At 43.5% G+C, this 14,338-nt stretch overlaps 2 protein-coding genes and 1 non-coding gene across 3 annotated transcripts; 1 reads left to right on the top strand and 2 right to left on the bottom strand.

Moving 5' to 3' along the window:
* Positions 1-95: 95 nt before the first annotated feature.
* LOC127777562 (origin of replication complex subunit 1) lies at positions 96-8,165 on the bottom strand. Its single transcript, XM_052304170.1, has 17 exons — positions 7,342-8,165; positions 6,734-6,869; positions 6,489-6,641; positions 6,240-6,380; positions 5,994-6,145; positions 5,817-5,916; positions 5,594-5,716; positions 5,332-5,493; positions 5,122-5,179; positions 4,867-5,045; positions 3,968-4,076; positions 3,733-3,803; positions 3,384-3,479; positions 2,567-2,643; positions 1,304-1,387; positions 763-922; positions 96-626 (listed from the first exon to the last, which is right to left on the bottom strand). Exons 1-16 carry the CDS (start codon positions 8,076-8,078, stop codon positions 859-861), a joined length of 2,442 nt encoding a protein of 813 aa, XP_052160130.1. The 5' UTR covers positions 8,079-8,165; the 3' UTR covers positions 96-626; positions 763-858.
* LOC127778191 (small nucleolar RNA snoR28) lies at positions 6,504-6,581 on the bottom strand. The gene has a single exon (XR_008018457.1). It is a non-coding gene; the product is annotated as a small nucleolar RNA snoR28 (small nucleolar RNA).
* A 1,647-nt stretch (positions 8,166-9,812) lies between the features above and the next one.
* On the top strand, positions 9,813-13,338 carry LOC127777754 (uncharacterized). The gene is made up of 2 exons (XM_052304374.1): positions 9,813-10,728; positions 12,472-13,338. Exons 1-2 carry the CDS (start codon positions 9,941-9,943, stop codon positions 13,112-13,114), a joined length of 1,431 nt encoding a protein of 476 aa, XP_052160334.1. The 5' UTR covers positions 9,813-9,940; the 3' UTR covers positions 13,115-13,338.
* Positions 13,339-14,338: the final 1,000 nt, after the last annotated feature.

Here is a 14,338-nt window from a genome sequence, read left to right as displayed (position 1 = left end):
ACGAGAGATTAATATCCCACGGGAATTCACAAGCGAAAAAGAGATAATTTGTCAATGTTTTAACAGATATCATCAATCCATCATACATTTGTCAATGTTTCACAACAGATAATTTGATGATGATTTGTAGGTAACCAGTTACAAATGTGCAGTAGTACAATCAGCTCGCACGTACTCCCTCCGTCCAAAAAAAGACAAACCCTGAGTTTTCGTGTCCAACTTTAACTGTCCGTCTTATATAAAATTTTTTATAATTCGTATTTTCATTGTTGTTAGATGGTAAAACATGATTAATATTTTATGCGTGACTTGTCTTTTTAATTTTTTTATAATTTTTTCAAATAAGACGGACGGTCAAACGTTGGACACGGAAACCAGGGTTTGTCTTTTTTTGGAACGGAGGGAGTATGTAACAGAGGGATGCAAGAGAAAACAACACTGCCAGAGCAAAGTTTCTTGGGTAACAACAGATTGGCGAAAATAAAATGGCGACCTACAATCTCCTTCGAATCATACATATGTTACAGTCCTGGTGCGACACTGCATTTACATTTTGTTGCAGCGGCATCCTTCGAGTCGATATCTTTTGGAAGATGAACAATTGGACCCACATAAATTCCGAGATTCTGCAGAAGATGCGCTAGGCTTGTTAGTGTTGCATGCTCCAGTGTGGAGTATGGTTCATGACAAGAAAATACTAGATGGCCTTCAAACTTCTGCAAAGGTACGAAAAAATGAACAAGGGAACATGTTCAAACTTACTGCTGATCAAGGGCAAGTAGTTGCGATCGTTGCTCTCCAACTCCAGGAGTAGATGAATGAAATGCTGGGAAAGTACAACCGCTGCAAGTGTAAACTTCACAGGTACTTGGACAACCATGGAATATCTGGGGATTCCTTCAGGGCAAAAGTTACATCGTCACTGCCAGACAAGAAAAATAATCATCAGTACAGTTTTACATGATAAAAGAGGTGCATATTAAGTTTTCATCCAGCTAGATTAACCAAAAGTTCTCCGCTCACGTCAAGGCTCCACCAATGACCGAAGTGGATCACTAATAATGGGGTAGCTAAGTGCCAAGTCTTAAAACTAGAACCTCTAGGCTTTAATTCGTTCAAACAAAAAGTTAAGTTGACGAGGGAACAATACACACGATGTATAATTTAAACATGTAAATGATTCAAATTGAATTTTCCCCCAAAAGATGACTCTGATAGTCTTTAAAAGGCAGTAAGTAAAGAGTCGGCATAAAGCTGCCTTGTAATGCCAATTTCAATGGCAAACACAATCTTGCAAGCTAACCTTGGATAGTTAAGCTGAAGCTTCTGCAACTTGTGCTTAGTGCCTTCCTCGCAGAGAATTATCTTACTTTCACCAAGCTTGCAACTGCAATAGGAACACACACCAAGTTATTTCATACACATAAGTATAAACGAAATTAGTCGCATTCGAGAATGAAGATAAAACAGCACCACTGTGAATGTTTTAATGCCCCCATACAACTAGCAGAGAGGGTGAAAATGAGAGAGGTCAAGTTCCAGCAGATATACTGTCACTTGAATGAAATCTTGGCAGGAACTAGTAACAGAAGAAAAAAAATGATAGCAGGGCAGGCCATGTTTTAACATGCGTTTTTTTTATCAGAAGATGTAGAGTAAATTTCACAAAACTACAGGTATTTTGACCAAATTATCACAAAACTACAGATTTAAGGAGTTATATCATAAAACTACACATTTAGTACCAAATTTATCACAAAACTGCAGATTTTAGGTTAAGTATCACAAAAATGCATATTTAATATTGAACTTATCACAAAACTACAACTTTTGGAGTTTAAATCCCTAGCACCATTGTTATGGTGGAGCTATAAACATTATTACTTTGTGATTAAATTGGTTCTAAACCCGTAGTTTTATGATAATTTAGTTACTAAACATGTGTTTTGTGACACTTCATCTTAAATGTGTAGTTTTGTGATAAATTTGATGTTAAATGTGTAGTTTTGTGATACACTGAGTTAAATATGTAGTTTTGTGATAATTTGGTCATAGTATCTGTAGTTTTGTGAAATTTACTCGAAGATGTAATACCCCATCCATTTCTATGATTCTAAGAATATTTTGCCTAGCTAGAACTGGGATTCATTGTTCATTACTCCTTCCATCCCAAATTGATCATCATATATGTTTATACGCCAAGGCCAATGATAATTTAAATCGCATCAATCAAGACATCATGCACACATTCTCCCACAATGTATATATCGATTAAAACACCATGCCAATTACACCCTTAGCATGCACACATTCTCCCATGCTACATTAATTATATTCCGATGAAATCCGTATCCATGCAGTTATATGATGATCAATTTGAGAAATTGTGTATTCCATATATGATGATCAATTTGGGAAGGAGGGAGTAATATTTATCCCTCTTGGAACACAAGCATGCCAATGCACCTGCGCTTGCAATCCAAACTTAAGCAAATGAAAGAGCACCGTCCACATTTGGGGAAAAAATCATGTAATATGAAGTAAACAAAAAACCAGATTCATTTACCAGATTTTCAGAAGAGTATCATAGCCAGGCAATAATTCTCTGTTGACATGGCACCAAGAGAGGACAGTTGCTGCCAGCTACAGCATAATAGGAAAGCCCATCAGATTTCTTCCTTCAAACCACCAACAATATTAAGCATGAGCATAACATCAATTAGGATTATTGACATCTCAAAAGTAATTCACTAAAGAATTAAAAGTACTGACACCAAGGGAACTTCTTAAGCAAAACAAGACTTTGTATCTGCCTCAATTCACATAAATACAAGGTGCTGTTAAAATAAAACGATGCATTGAAAATGTTAATGAAGAATACATGACAAAGTACAAAACACTTGCACGTTTCAGCCCTGCAGGCCATTGTACTGATTCAGGGAAATAACCAGTATGTGTTGTAGTAATACTGTTACAGTGAATTCTGAAGTCATGTGAAGGACGGTAATATGCTGTACTATTGAAACTTGAAAGACAGTGGGTACAGCTGTCTAAAAAGGCCTAATAAGTTTGATGAATCACCTACTAGAGAATAAACAGAGGTGATATTTTTGCATTAGAATCAGAGAAAAGTCAATCTCTACCTTGCTTTTTCTTTATGCTCACAAAGCTAGGCCAGCAACATATAAATTAGGAAAAGGCTCTATGTACTATTTTTTTTCTTACTAACACTGATGTGTCATTCTATGAGTATATAAATTTTTTATAACTTCCATCTACCTAAATCAAACGGTTAAGATGATTGTTAGTAAAAATTTAGCAAGAAAAAGCTAGTATGTGTAGCAGTGCTCTATAAATTAAAACAACAAAAAGTGGGTGCTCACCTTATCGAACATCACTTCACCTAGCCCACTTCTGTATAATTCATGAACCATAGCGACCAATATAATCTTTCCAAATTTTGGGCAGTTCTTCATTACCTGTTAGAGGAAAAAAGTTACAGGTGAGGCTTAGAAGGTCAGCTAACATTAGTAATTGGTTAAGTTTTGTTAGATAATGGACGATAACTCCTGGTCTCTACACCTGAAGGTGTACCTAGCCAAAGTAATTGGTCTTGTTAGGGAAGGGCAAGCTAAGTATGTGCAGTAACCAACCCCTAACTGAATAATGTACTGCATTACAAAGTGAACTAGGAGTCTGATTTCTTAAAACAAGCAATCAGTGCCCACTTACTTGAATATGTGGTGCCTGAAAGACTTCCTGAATAGCAGCTTCTATGTCACCCATGCAAACAACATTTTTTCCTACAGGTATCAGATTAAAGTTTGATCACTATACAAAGCTGGAATTGGATACGAATGAAGGGATGAAGTCATAAGACCATAGTACTTGAATATATATTCATCAAGATTGCATAAATCCAGAATCCATGACTGCAATAAATGGCTTGTAGATATGTGGTCCGTACCTCTATTCACAGAAGTGTGCCCAGATTGTTTAACGCGGTAATCTGCAAACTCTGCTGCACGTCTACATATTTCTAAGGCTCGCCTTGCATCACCAGACATAGCAGCTACCTGTACATGTAGGCAATAGTCAGTTGAATAAAACACATGCCAACAGAACCCTACAGCATGTGACAACAGGAGGGGGCGTTGTATGGGCCATTGCTTGTTGTTTGACTTTTCTATAGAAACATATAACTTTTTCCTGTAATATGGAATGATGAAACTCAGTGAAGTAATAAGTAATGTTCATCCGGGATGAAATGACAGATGACACTTAACAGTCAGTGTGCAACCAAACCACAGTGCTGTGAATGCAGTTAGTCCACTGGCTTCCGTTGGTGTCAACTGTCAACTGAACTTGCAGGAACATACAAAAAGGAACTACAATGAAAATAAATTGCTAAGTGTCTTAAGTAACTAACTACAGATGACACAAATAATTGATCTCCTAGATCATGAGGTGTTCCTTAGTTTGTAAGTTCAATCCCCCAAAAGTAAGACTGCTACACGTATGGCATGCAATCATTGACTAAACAGACAATGTGTTCTGTACAGTATTTGTTGGAAAAGGGAAAAGTGTAGAGTGATTACAGCACCTGCCACTCATTTATTAGTTTGACTAGGAACTCAGAACATCCAAAGTTTTTGTTATCGGACAAGCGGTAGCAAAAAGGTGTTTAATGGCATGGAAAATTCATATGCAGAGAACAAAATAATGAAATAACTTTAAAACAAAAGACATGTTGCATAAATTCACCCTTCAGGAAAAAAAATTGCAAATAGGATGGACAAAGCAACAGTCACAGAAAAGACATGGGTGAATAATAGAAAGATTTACACATGACACTGCATTCCAAACCTTTCTAGAAGCAAATTCAATAGCTTGGTCTTCAAAGGCATCAATGCCCTTTAGACGGCTTGTAATGATCTCCTGCAGTTGCCGATAATTATATGGGCCAAAACACAGTCGTTGGATACCCATCCGACTTGAAATACGAGGCAATAACTTTTCAGGAAGATCCATTGTGTTCGCTATACCTGCGTTCAGTAACAGCCAAAGAGTAATTAAAAGGCCATCTAAAATCACACGTAAAACAAACAAAAGTATAGGTACCTATGACAACTAGATTTGAATTTGGCCTGGTGGGCCAGTCAAGAATGTTATACAGCACCTGACAAAACATTAGCTCAAATGTCAATGAACATGAATCTACATGGTAAAACAAAGTGACAAACAAAACGAAATATCAAACAATTATCATTTTCCAAACAATAGAATACAAAATTGCTGAACTACTCAACAGGTTCAGCTACAAATTATTACCGACTGATTTCTCGTCAAAAGAAGATCAAGCTCATCGATGAGCAAAATAATTGGCTGGTTTGCTTGTTTGCCAATTTTAGTGCCACCTGAAAAGTGCTCGGTTAAATAATGAAGGGCTTTTTTCAACCCTACCCTATGCCCACTCAACTGTTCATATATAACCTGCATATATTAAAATTATATGCATTATAATCCTTTTAACATGGCTGATATGGTTTACTAGGACAATCATAGTATTCAACCAAGATAGAAGTTCGCATACCTTGTAGATATTCTCTGGAGAAGCTAATTTAAGACCATTAATCTCTATGAAAGAATAAGGCCTCAGATTCCCAGAATCAAGCTCGGATCTTAGCCTCCTCATAACTGCAAGTACACTCATAGTCTACAGGTTGAAAAAGTAGGCACAGAAAATATTGCTTAGCCTTCAGCCACAGAAAAGGACATCAAACCATCAAAGGGTACAGTAAAGGATGGTTAGTTACCTTGCCAGTGCCTGGTACACCATGAATATAAAGGCAGCGTCCTAGACATTGATCATTGCAAATTGCATCCTTCACAAATGCAGATATCTCCTCCATTTCTCTGACATGAGACTTCAACTCAAAAGCAGTTTGCAAAAGGAAGTGGTTGAAACAAGCTGCAAAAATGTACTAACATACTTATCCCTACAAGGTAACGACTTAGGAAGAGTTGCCAATAACAGGGTTGCTTTTGCCTTCTCCAGATTGGTCTTTTGATGACACCGGACATGTTCAGGAATTTTACGGATCCCAATTTTTTGTAGGCCATATGTCCTCCCTTTCCGCAGATTCTGCAAATGGGCATGTCATTTCAGTAAAGCATGAAGTGCAACACTACCAGAGAGGAGACAGGCAAGAGGGGCGAGGACGAGGAATGGTTGGTACCGCAGCCAACGCATGTGATTGATGTGTTCTAGCAGAACTACATTTAGTAGGTTCTTCCTCATCATATTCAGAATCTTCATCCGAGTCACTGACATAATCATTACCAGCATTGTATGGCTCGTCGCCAGGATCTTCCTTTGTCTACAATAACAGAGTAGGATGAGGTTCACTTCTTGACTACCAGAATGGTGCCCCTGAGTCCTACACTCCTACTATGAACAGTCTATAACCAAGTTTCAGTACATGTACCTCAGGTTCATCATCGATGTCTGCCAGACGCTTAAAATTATGCCAGTGTATGTCATATTCATATTCACAGTAGAATACGTCATCTCCTTGATCACTAGCATCCTTAAATTCTTTGGGGCTCATGACATAACAATGTCTAAGAATTGTTTCCATCTGCAAAAGCCATAAAAGCAAGGAACAGAATGAATAATGAACAAAAATACCATCCAAAGGAACCAATTTATCACTCGAAAATAACTTATCACCTCAATGTCTGCAAGATCATTGGTGCGGTACAGCTCCCTACGCAAATTATGTGGCTGCCTTCCTGCTGCAGTCTCTTCAGGGATAATATACCATCTTACCTTTGCCCAGAATATTCCATCTGGCTCCCTCCATAAACTGTTGCAACCAACGGTATTGGTAAGAAATTGTATGTCTCAAACTTTACAAGCAGTCGAGTGAAATTGTTACAGTAGAGAACTAGAGGTTTAATTGCAACGATAAACATCCAGAAATTATCCAGGTGCATCTTGCACCAACCCCAATTACTGATGCAACCTTCTTTTGCTGGGGACATGGGGTATCAGACCTAATTCAAGGCCAGAACAAACGATTGTCTATGCAGAATTCATTACTGGAACAACTAAATCATGACAAGGATGCGCCATTACACATCCTATTCACACAATCACACCACCAGTTCGTCATTACTGCTCAATGCTACCTCATTCTGACTATAAGATTCACTAGAATTCGTCGTAATGTGGCTAGTTCAAGCAAGTTGAAATGAATCGAAACAATAATTGAACGGAATCAACTTCTGCCTACCATACTGACTACAAAATAACCACAGAGCACAATTTTCACTGACCTCTCGATTCGTGCAGCCCACAAATCACTGGAGAGAAGCTTCTCTTTGGCGGTCCTCACGATGCGCTTCCCCTCCGGCGGCTTGGGCCTCTCGATGGCCTTCCCCGCGCGCTCGGCCTCGCAGTAGGGGCACGCCCAGTCCCCCTCCGGCACGCGCCGCAGCGGCGGGCGCACGCACCGCAGGTGGAACCCGCCGAGGCACACGTCGCACTCCACCATCACCGCGGCGCCGGCGCGGAAGCACACGCGGCACTCCTCCGCCTCCGGGTCCTCCGCGTCGGACTCCGCGCCATCCCGCCGCTTCACGTACACGTCGTCCCCGGCGGCGAACTCCCCGCCGTCGTACACCACCTTCCGGTAGTACGCCCTCTTCTTCGGCTTCTTCGGCTGCTGCCTCTGCCTCTGCCTCTGCCGCTGCCGCTTGGGCTCGGACTGGGTCGGCGTCTTCGGCGACGGCGACGGCGCGGCGCGCTTCCGCTTCGGGGTTGGGGTGGGCTTCACGGGGGTCTCGGAAGTTACCTTGGTCGGCGTCTCGAGGAGGCGGGAGGAGCGGCGGACGGAGGACGGGGTCACGGGAGACATCGGAGCCGCCACCGGCGGCGCCTTGGGCTTCCGCCTGGGGGTCGGCTTGGACGGGGTGGAGAGGTCCATCTGGGCCACGGCGGGGGCGGCGACGGACTTCCTCGGGGAGGATCTGAGGCCGGATTTGGATCTGGACGGGGTGGCGGAGAGATCCATCTCGCCGGCGGCGGCCGGAGAGGGGAGGCGGAGTGTGGATTTGAAATGGAGGGGATCGAGACGAGATGGGAGCGGTGGAGTTTAGGGTTCCATCACGATTTGGCGCGCGGGAGTTTTTCGCTCTTTTACATTTTAACCCCTCGAGTGATGAGAATTTGAGAATCTGACCCTAGAGGGTTATTAAGGGGAATTTAACTATTTGCCACTATTAGGTTTGTCAATTATCCAAATGCCCCACTAAAAATTGCACTTAATTTTATGCCCTTAGAGAGAAACAACTTCTTAATTTTTTTTTGCCACTTTTACATATGTGGCACGCCAACAAAGCCGCCCCGTCATCTTCTTCCTTCTCCCCCTCCTCTCTGTCTTCTCTCTCCTTCCTCACCTCCGGCTATCTTCTTGGGTAGCCAGCGAGCTCCCTTGTCTTGGCTGGTTAGGTGGAGATGTGGCGCGGCAGGGACCCAGGAGCTTGCTGTCACCAAAGGAGGACAAGGCGCACAAGATGAGGGTTTTGTGCTCGCGGTGGATGTTGATAAGGAGGAGCGCCATTGTCAACAGTGAGGTCGAGTGAAACGGGTCGCGGAGCCGCGAATGAGCGCCATTGCCAGTAGCAAGCCTCTTTTCCTCAAGTCCACCCTTCCCTCCTCCACACCGCCGCATCCCCGCTTCATCGTTGTGCCTCGGTCCATGGACTCTCCTCATCATCCTCCTTAGGACACCTCTGCAGTCGACAATGTCTGCCGCAACCCCCAACCTCACGTGACACGGCCATACTTGGGCGCCATCCGGTCAGCGAGCTCCTCCTTCAGAGGGCTCAGCGAGGCTCGGTGCTCGACGAGTAGGAGCTCGCCGTTTGTCCAACAAGATGCCGGAGGTGAGAGAGAAGGGGGAGAGAAGATAGAGAGGAGGTGGAGAAGGAATAAGATGATGGGGCAACCTTGTTAGCGTGCTATATATATGCAAAAGTGGCAAAGAATTAAGAAGTTCTCTCTCTTCAATGGCAAAAAAATAAATGCAATTCTAAGAGAGCATTTGGATAATTGACAAACCTAATAGTTGCAAATAGTTAAATTCCCCCGTTATTAAAGGGAGAGTTCAATGATGGGGTAGGGCACAGGGGAAACACATGAATTTAGAATTTATGTAAGGGTTAATTGGATCCACGCTATTGCAGATATGTCAATTCAGATAAATGGCATTACAAATCGTATATACGTAGTCATGCCATTTGAATTTGCATAAAATTAGATCCATCGTCGTTCCCACTCAGGGACGACGGAGACGCGATGACCCGGGACGCAAGGCTGGTGGACCTGCAAGCAGCCAAGGACACATAGCTTCGCTGCCGCCACACCCGACTATTACGGCGACTACTCTCGGCCAGGGAGAGAAGGGATTTTTTTTTGCGACTTACATGTGGGGCCCACGCTAACTCAGGTAGGTTGACCATGCCACGTCAGCGAAACCGGCCTTATATGCTACTGGAGGACCTAATTCAACCCGGTTTTGCAAGTTGGGAGGTCAAAGATATGGCGGTTCGGGGATGCGATTTAAACTCGATTAATAGACTAGGAACGTCATGTGGACTTAATCCAATAGGAAAAACTTTGGTTCCAAACAGGCCGAAAAAGACATCTGGCCCAACTAGTAACGGCCCATTATGTCACAAGTGCAGGTGTGCAACACCTCTCCGTGCTCCCCCCTTTCGTCTTCGTCTTCATATATCCATCCACTCAACCCAACCCAAGCTGGCTGGCAAAACCCTAGAACTCGTTCCCCCCCTTTCGCCTTAAACCTTCTTCTCTTTTAGTACCTTTGGGAAGCCAAAAGCACCTCGTCGGCGGCGGCGGCGGGTGGTGGCCATGGCGGAGCTGAAGCGGCTGTCGGAGAGCCGCGACCTGACGCGGATCGAGCGCATCGGGGCGCACTCCCACATCCGGGGGCTGGGTCTGGACTCCTCGCTGGAGGCCCGCGGCTCGTCGGAGGGGATGGTCGGGCAGCTCCCCGCGCGGCGCGCCGCGGGGCTCATCCTGCAGCTCATCCGCCAGGGGAAGATCGCCGGCCGCGCCGTGCTCCTCGCCGGCCAGCCCGGGACCGGGAAGACCGCCCTCGCCATGGGCATCGCCAAGTCCCTCGGCGCCGAGACGCCCTTCGCCTCCGTCGCCGCGTCCGAGCTCTTCTCCCTCGACCTCTCCAAGACCGAGGCGCTCACCCAGGCCTTCCGCCGCTCCATCGGCGTCCGCATCAAGGAGGAGGCGGAGATCATCGAGGGCGAGGTCGTTGAGATCTCGATCGACCGCCCCGTCTCCGCCGCAGCCGCCGCCGGCAGCTCCGCGCCTTCCGGTGTCGCCGCGGCTGGCAAGACCGGGCGCCTCACGCTCAAGACCACGGACATGGAGACCGTGTACGAGCTCGGCGGCAAGATGATTGAGGCCCTGGGGAAGGAGAAGGTGCAGAGCGGGGATGTGGTTGCGCTCGACAAGGCCTCCGGGAAGGTGACCAAGCTTGGCCGCTCAATTGGGAGGTCGCGGGATTACGATGCTGTTGGTCCTCACACCAAGTTCGTCAAGTGCCCCGAGGGCGAGCTCCAGAAGCGCAAGGAGGTCGTGCATTGTGTCACCTTACATGAAATTGATGTCATCAATAGCCGGTAATTTCACATTCCCTTCCCAAAAATTCGTCCATTACTGGAGTAGATATTTCATACTACCTGACAAGAAATCTACATTGAAGTATTTAATCATTTTGGCATAGTAGAGAACTACATATTAAAGGGCGTTTGTTATCACATCTTACTGCAACGAGTAAGCGGACAAAAGTGAAATCTCTGTCAACTTTGGTATCACTCAACTGAAAAATAGATACAAGTGAAATAACCAACTGAAGTATTTCAAATTCTATCAGCTCTGGTATTTCACATCGACTTTCAGTTACCCTGGACATATGTGCTGTGTGCTTGCTTGTATGTTAATTATCCAGGTGATAGCTTAGCCACCAAAGTTTCTTTTTCAGTCTTGAAAAATCTGTTCCAACGTTTGCACACAAAGGATCACTTGTCAGCTTGTCGCTCCAAATTCCAAATTAAGGACTGCCTTACAATCTTGTATTTTGCTTCTGAGCCTGAATGGAAAATAATTTCTGCGTCGTGTATCTGCAGTGATCAGAATCACATGATAAATTTGAAATTGGTTAATCTTGCTTAGCTGCCTTACACTGTGACCATGCTCTTTGCACGGAAGTCCCTGCATTATACTGTACAACCCCTGTCCCATTCTCAGCACCACCCAAATCCTATTGAATGACGCTGGAACTAGATCAAAGGGTTGAGCATTCCTGCATTAGCAAAATTGGCCAAACCATAGCTAACCATAGTGTTCCAGTGACTACGTCGCACCTAGTCATCTCATTCATTCACCTGCAGACATGTAAAATGCGGGTTGACAGAACTCGGTTAAACTGGATTTGGACAGCCCTAGTTGGATCAGTTTCTCCCTACTAAGTGCCGCATCCACACAGTTAGCCAATACTAAGAAAATATGGTCTACTGACTACTGGATGGCATATATGATCTTGTTGGGCTTGGAGCTGAAATACAATTCAGCTGCCCAAATCAGATCTAATTTTTCTTTTGGCCCGTAGAGAAATAACAATAGAGAGCAGCCTCCTCTTGTAACTCTTGTGAAAGAAAGGACCTGCACGATGTTGCTAGAGGACATAATGTGATGAAAATTAGTCAAGCCTAATGGTACTTTGGATAGCTTAGCAATTACTCCCTCCGGGTTGATAATACTTGTCGTTTTGGACAAGGGCACAGTGTACAGAAAACAACTTTGACCATTATTTTTCATTATAATATGTATAAAAGTGTTAACAAATATATGATTTTATTAAAGTGCTTTTTAAGACTAATCTATCCATGTGGTGGTCACCATATTTGAAAGACAAGTATTTTAAAATTGATTCATAATCAAAGATTCTAAAGTTTGACATCACCCTTGTCTAAAACGACAAGTATTATCAGCCCGGAGGGAGTATCATGTGCACATAAATGAACCATGTTCCAAGACAAGGTACATGAATATGCTTCAACTAATTTGACATCATGAACTGATCGTGATTGTGATGTGTTCTGTCTCCCTCTCCTCTCTCTCTCTCTCTCTCCATGTTATCAGCCAAACAACTATCTGATGTGTTCTAAATAGTATTCTTTGGTGAATCTTTTTGAACATTCCATTTTTTAATCACCAAAAATCTAACTTATAACTGGCTTGGTAGTTTTTTGGTCATTAGACCAAGATTATTGGCTTTCAGATGTGGTTTTCTACCTACCATAAAAATTAAGTGAGACTATCTTTGCACAAACTCATTTTTGTTTTTTGTTATTGCTGTCCAGGACACAAGGTTTTCTTGCACTTTTCACTGGTGACACTGGTGAAATTCGTGCAGAGGTTCGAGAGCAGATTGATACAAAAGTTGCTGAGTGGAGGGAGGAAGGGAAGGCTGAGATTGTCCCTGGTGTTCTGTTTATTGATGAAGTCCACATGCTAGATATCGAATGCTTCTCCTTCCTAAACCGTGCATTGGAAAATGACATGGCTCCAATTCTAGTCATTGCAACTAACCGAGGGATCACATCCATACGTGGGACAAACTACCGATCACCACATGGGATACCACCTGATTTCCTTGATCGTCTGTTAATCATCACGACACAGCCTTACACCGAGGATGATATCCGGAAGATCCTAGACATCAGGTGCGATGAAGAAGATGTGGAAATGTCTGCAGATGCTAAGGTTTTGCTCACAAAGATAGGAGTGGAGACGTCCCTGAGGTATGCGATCCACCTGATCACTTCGGCTGCATTAGCTTGCCAGAAACGCAAGGGTAAGGTTGTGGAGATGGAGGATATAAGCAGGGTCTACCAGCTGTTCCTGGACGTCAAGAGATCGACGCAGTACTTGATGGAGTATCAGAGCCAGTACATGTTCAATGAAGTGCCGGGTGAAGCAGGAGATGATGCCATGCAGTCTTAGTGGGATATTGGTTACAGACTTTACGGTTGGGTTGGTTTTACGGTTCATTATGGATACCCATTGGTCTTCTAGATGAATAGGGGTAAGCGTAAGATGACTTACCCTGACAAACATTGCTCTGTGGGTGCAGTGAATTGTGTTAGTGCTGTAGCTAGATTTAAGAATTGAATGTATCTTGTCTTCATCCCGGTTTGGAGCAGTCTTTCGTATGTGTTTTTTGCTAATATCTTTCGTAGTGTTAAGAACACATAGCAGCCACCAAGAACACAGGAGTATGCCGTATGTGTTGAGTATGTGTTGTTGGTGGCTGCTATGTGTTTTTGCTAATATCTTTCGTTACTGATGAGATTGTGTGGTCCGTTAAAAAGGTAAGCACTAAAATGTTGTGATTGAGCTGAACAAACTGCAGTTTAGGCTACGTTTGTTACGAAGTCACGAGCACAACAGGTGTTGAGCCGCGTCTACACTCTGCTCCAGGAGGAGACCAGTACGCATGTAAAATCGAAAGAATTATTTATGAACCAAACCAAACACTCTGCCATTGTGGCAAATTGATTCTTATTTTCAATCAGATATTCCTAATTGTGCGGCTTGCGTGGTGGGTGAGCTCTGGCTGGTGCTGGATTCTACTGCCGTCGGAAGCTCCAGTTGAGTTCGCGTTGTGCGCTTTTAGTTCGCGGTGACATACATTGAGAAGAAGAATTTTGTGAGAAGAAGAATTTTGGGGTAAGGGAAAAACACTCCTAGTTCAATCTATTGATATATTGTCCAAGGTGGCAACTTTCGGGAAACGAATTAGATGTAGTGGCATCGTGTCTGAATCACTTAAGCTTTCTTGACGCTGAGATTGTGTCCGAGGTGGCAACTTTCGGTACGTCATGAGATCTCAGTGCCAACACAGTTGGCGGCTTGGCGCCGACCTCTGCTGCCTCCAAATATGCTGGAAGCCATATTTGTTTGAACGTTCTTAGCTCAGTTGTAGGGTTAGTGGGAATTAAATTTGAAATATATTGTTCATTTGTTTTTTCTCAGAAATATTCGGGATTCAAATTATTTAGCATAAATATACTATCGATATCACTTAACCACTGCGCGAGAATGACGTGGACGTGACAATGCTAGAGGTCTCGCACGGCCAAACAGCGAAACCGTTTTGAGAATTGATTGATTAGTGATTAATTGTCATGATTATTGATTAATTAATAATAGATAGTGATTAAATAA

This window comes from Oryza glaberrima, chromosome 6, assembly GCF_000147395.1.
Source record: "Oryza glaberrima chromosome 6, OglaRS2, whole genome shotgun sequence".
NCBI classification, from domain to species: Eukaryota; Viridiplantae; Streptophyta; class Magnoliopsida; order Poales; family Poaceae; genus Oryza; species Oryza glaberrima.
The sequence above is the reverse complement of the archived record's forward strand: the minus strand, read 5'-3'. Positions and strand labels throughout refer to the sequence as shown.

Coding starts and splice junctions, on each gene's coding strand:
- LOC127777562 (XM_052304170.1), bottom strand. CDS start 8,078: ATGGATCTCTCCGCCACCCCGTCCAGATCCAAATCCGGCCTCAGATCC. Junction 3,480..3,732: donor TTCAGGCACCACATATTCAA/GTAAGTGGGCAC, acceptor TTCCTCTAACAG/GTAATGAAGAACTGCCCAAA. Junction 1,388..2,566: donor GATACTCTTCTGAAAATCTG/GTAAATGAATCT, acceptor TTCCTATTGCAG/TTGCAAGCTTGGTGAAAGTA.
- LOC127777754 (XM_052304374.1), top strand. CDS start 9,941: ATGGCGGAGCTGAAGCGGCTGTCGGAGAGCCGCGACCTGACGCGGATC. Junction 10,729..12,471: donor ATTGATGTCATCAATAGCCG/GTAATTTCACAT, acceptor ATTGCTGTCCAG/GACACAAGGTTTTCTTGCAC.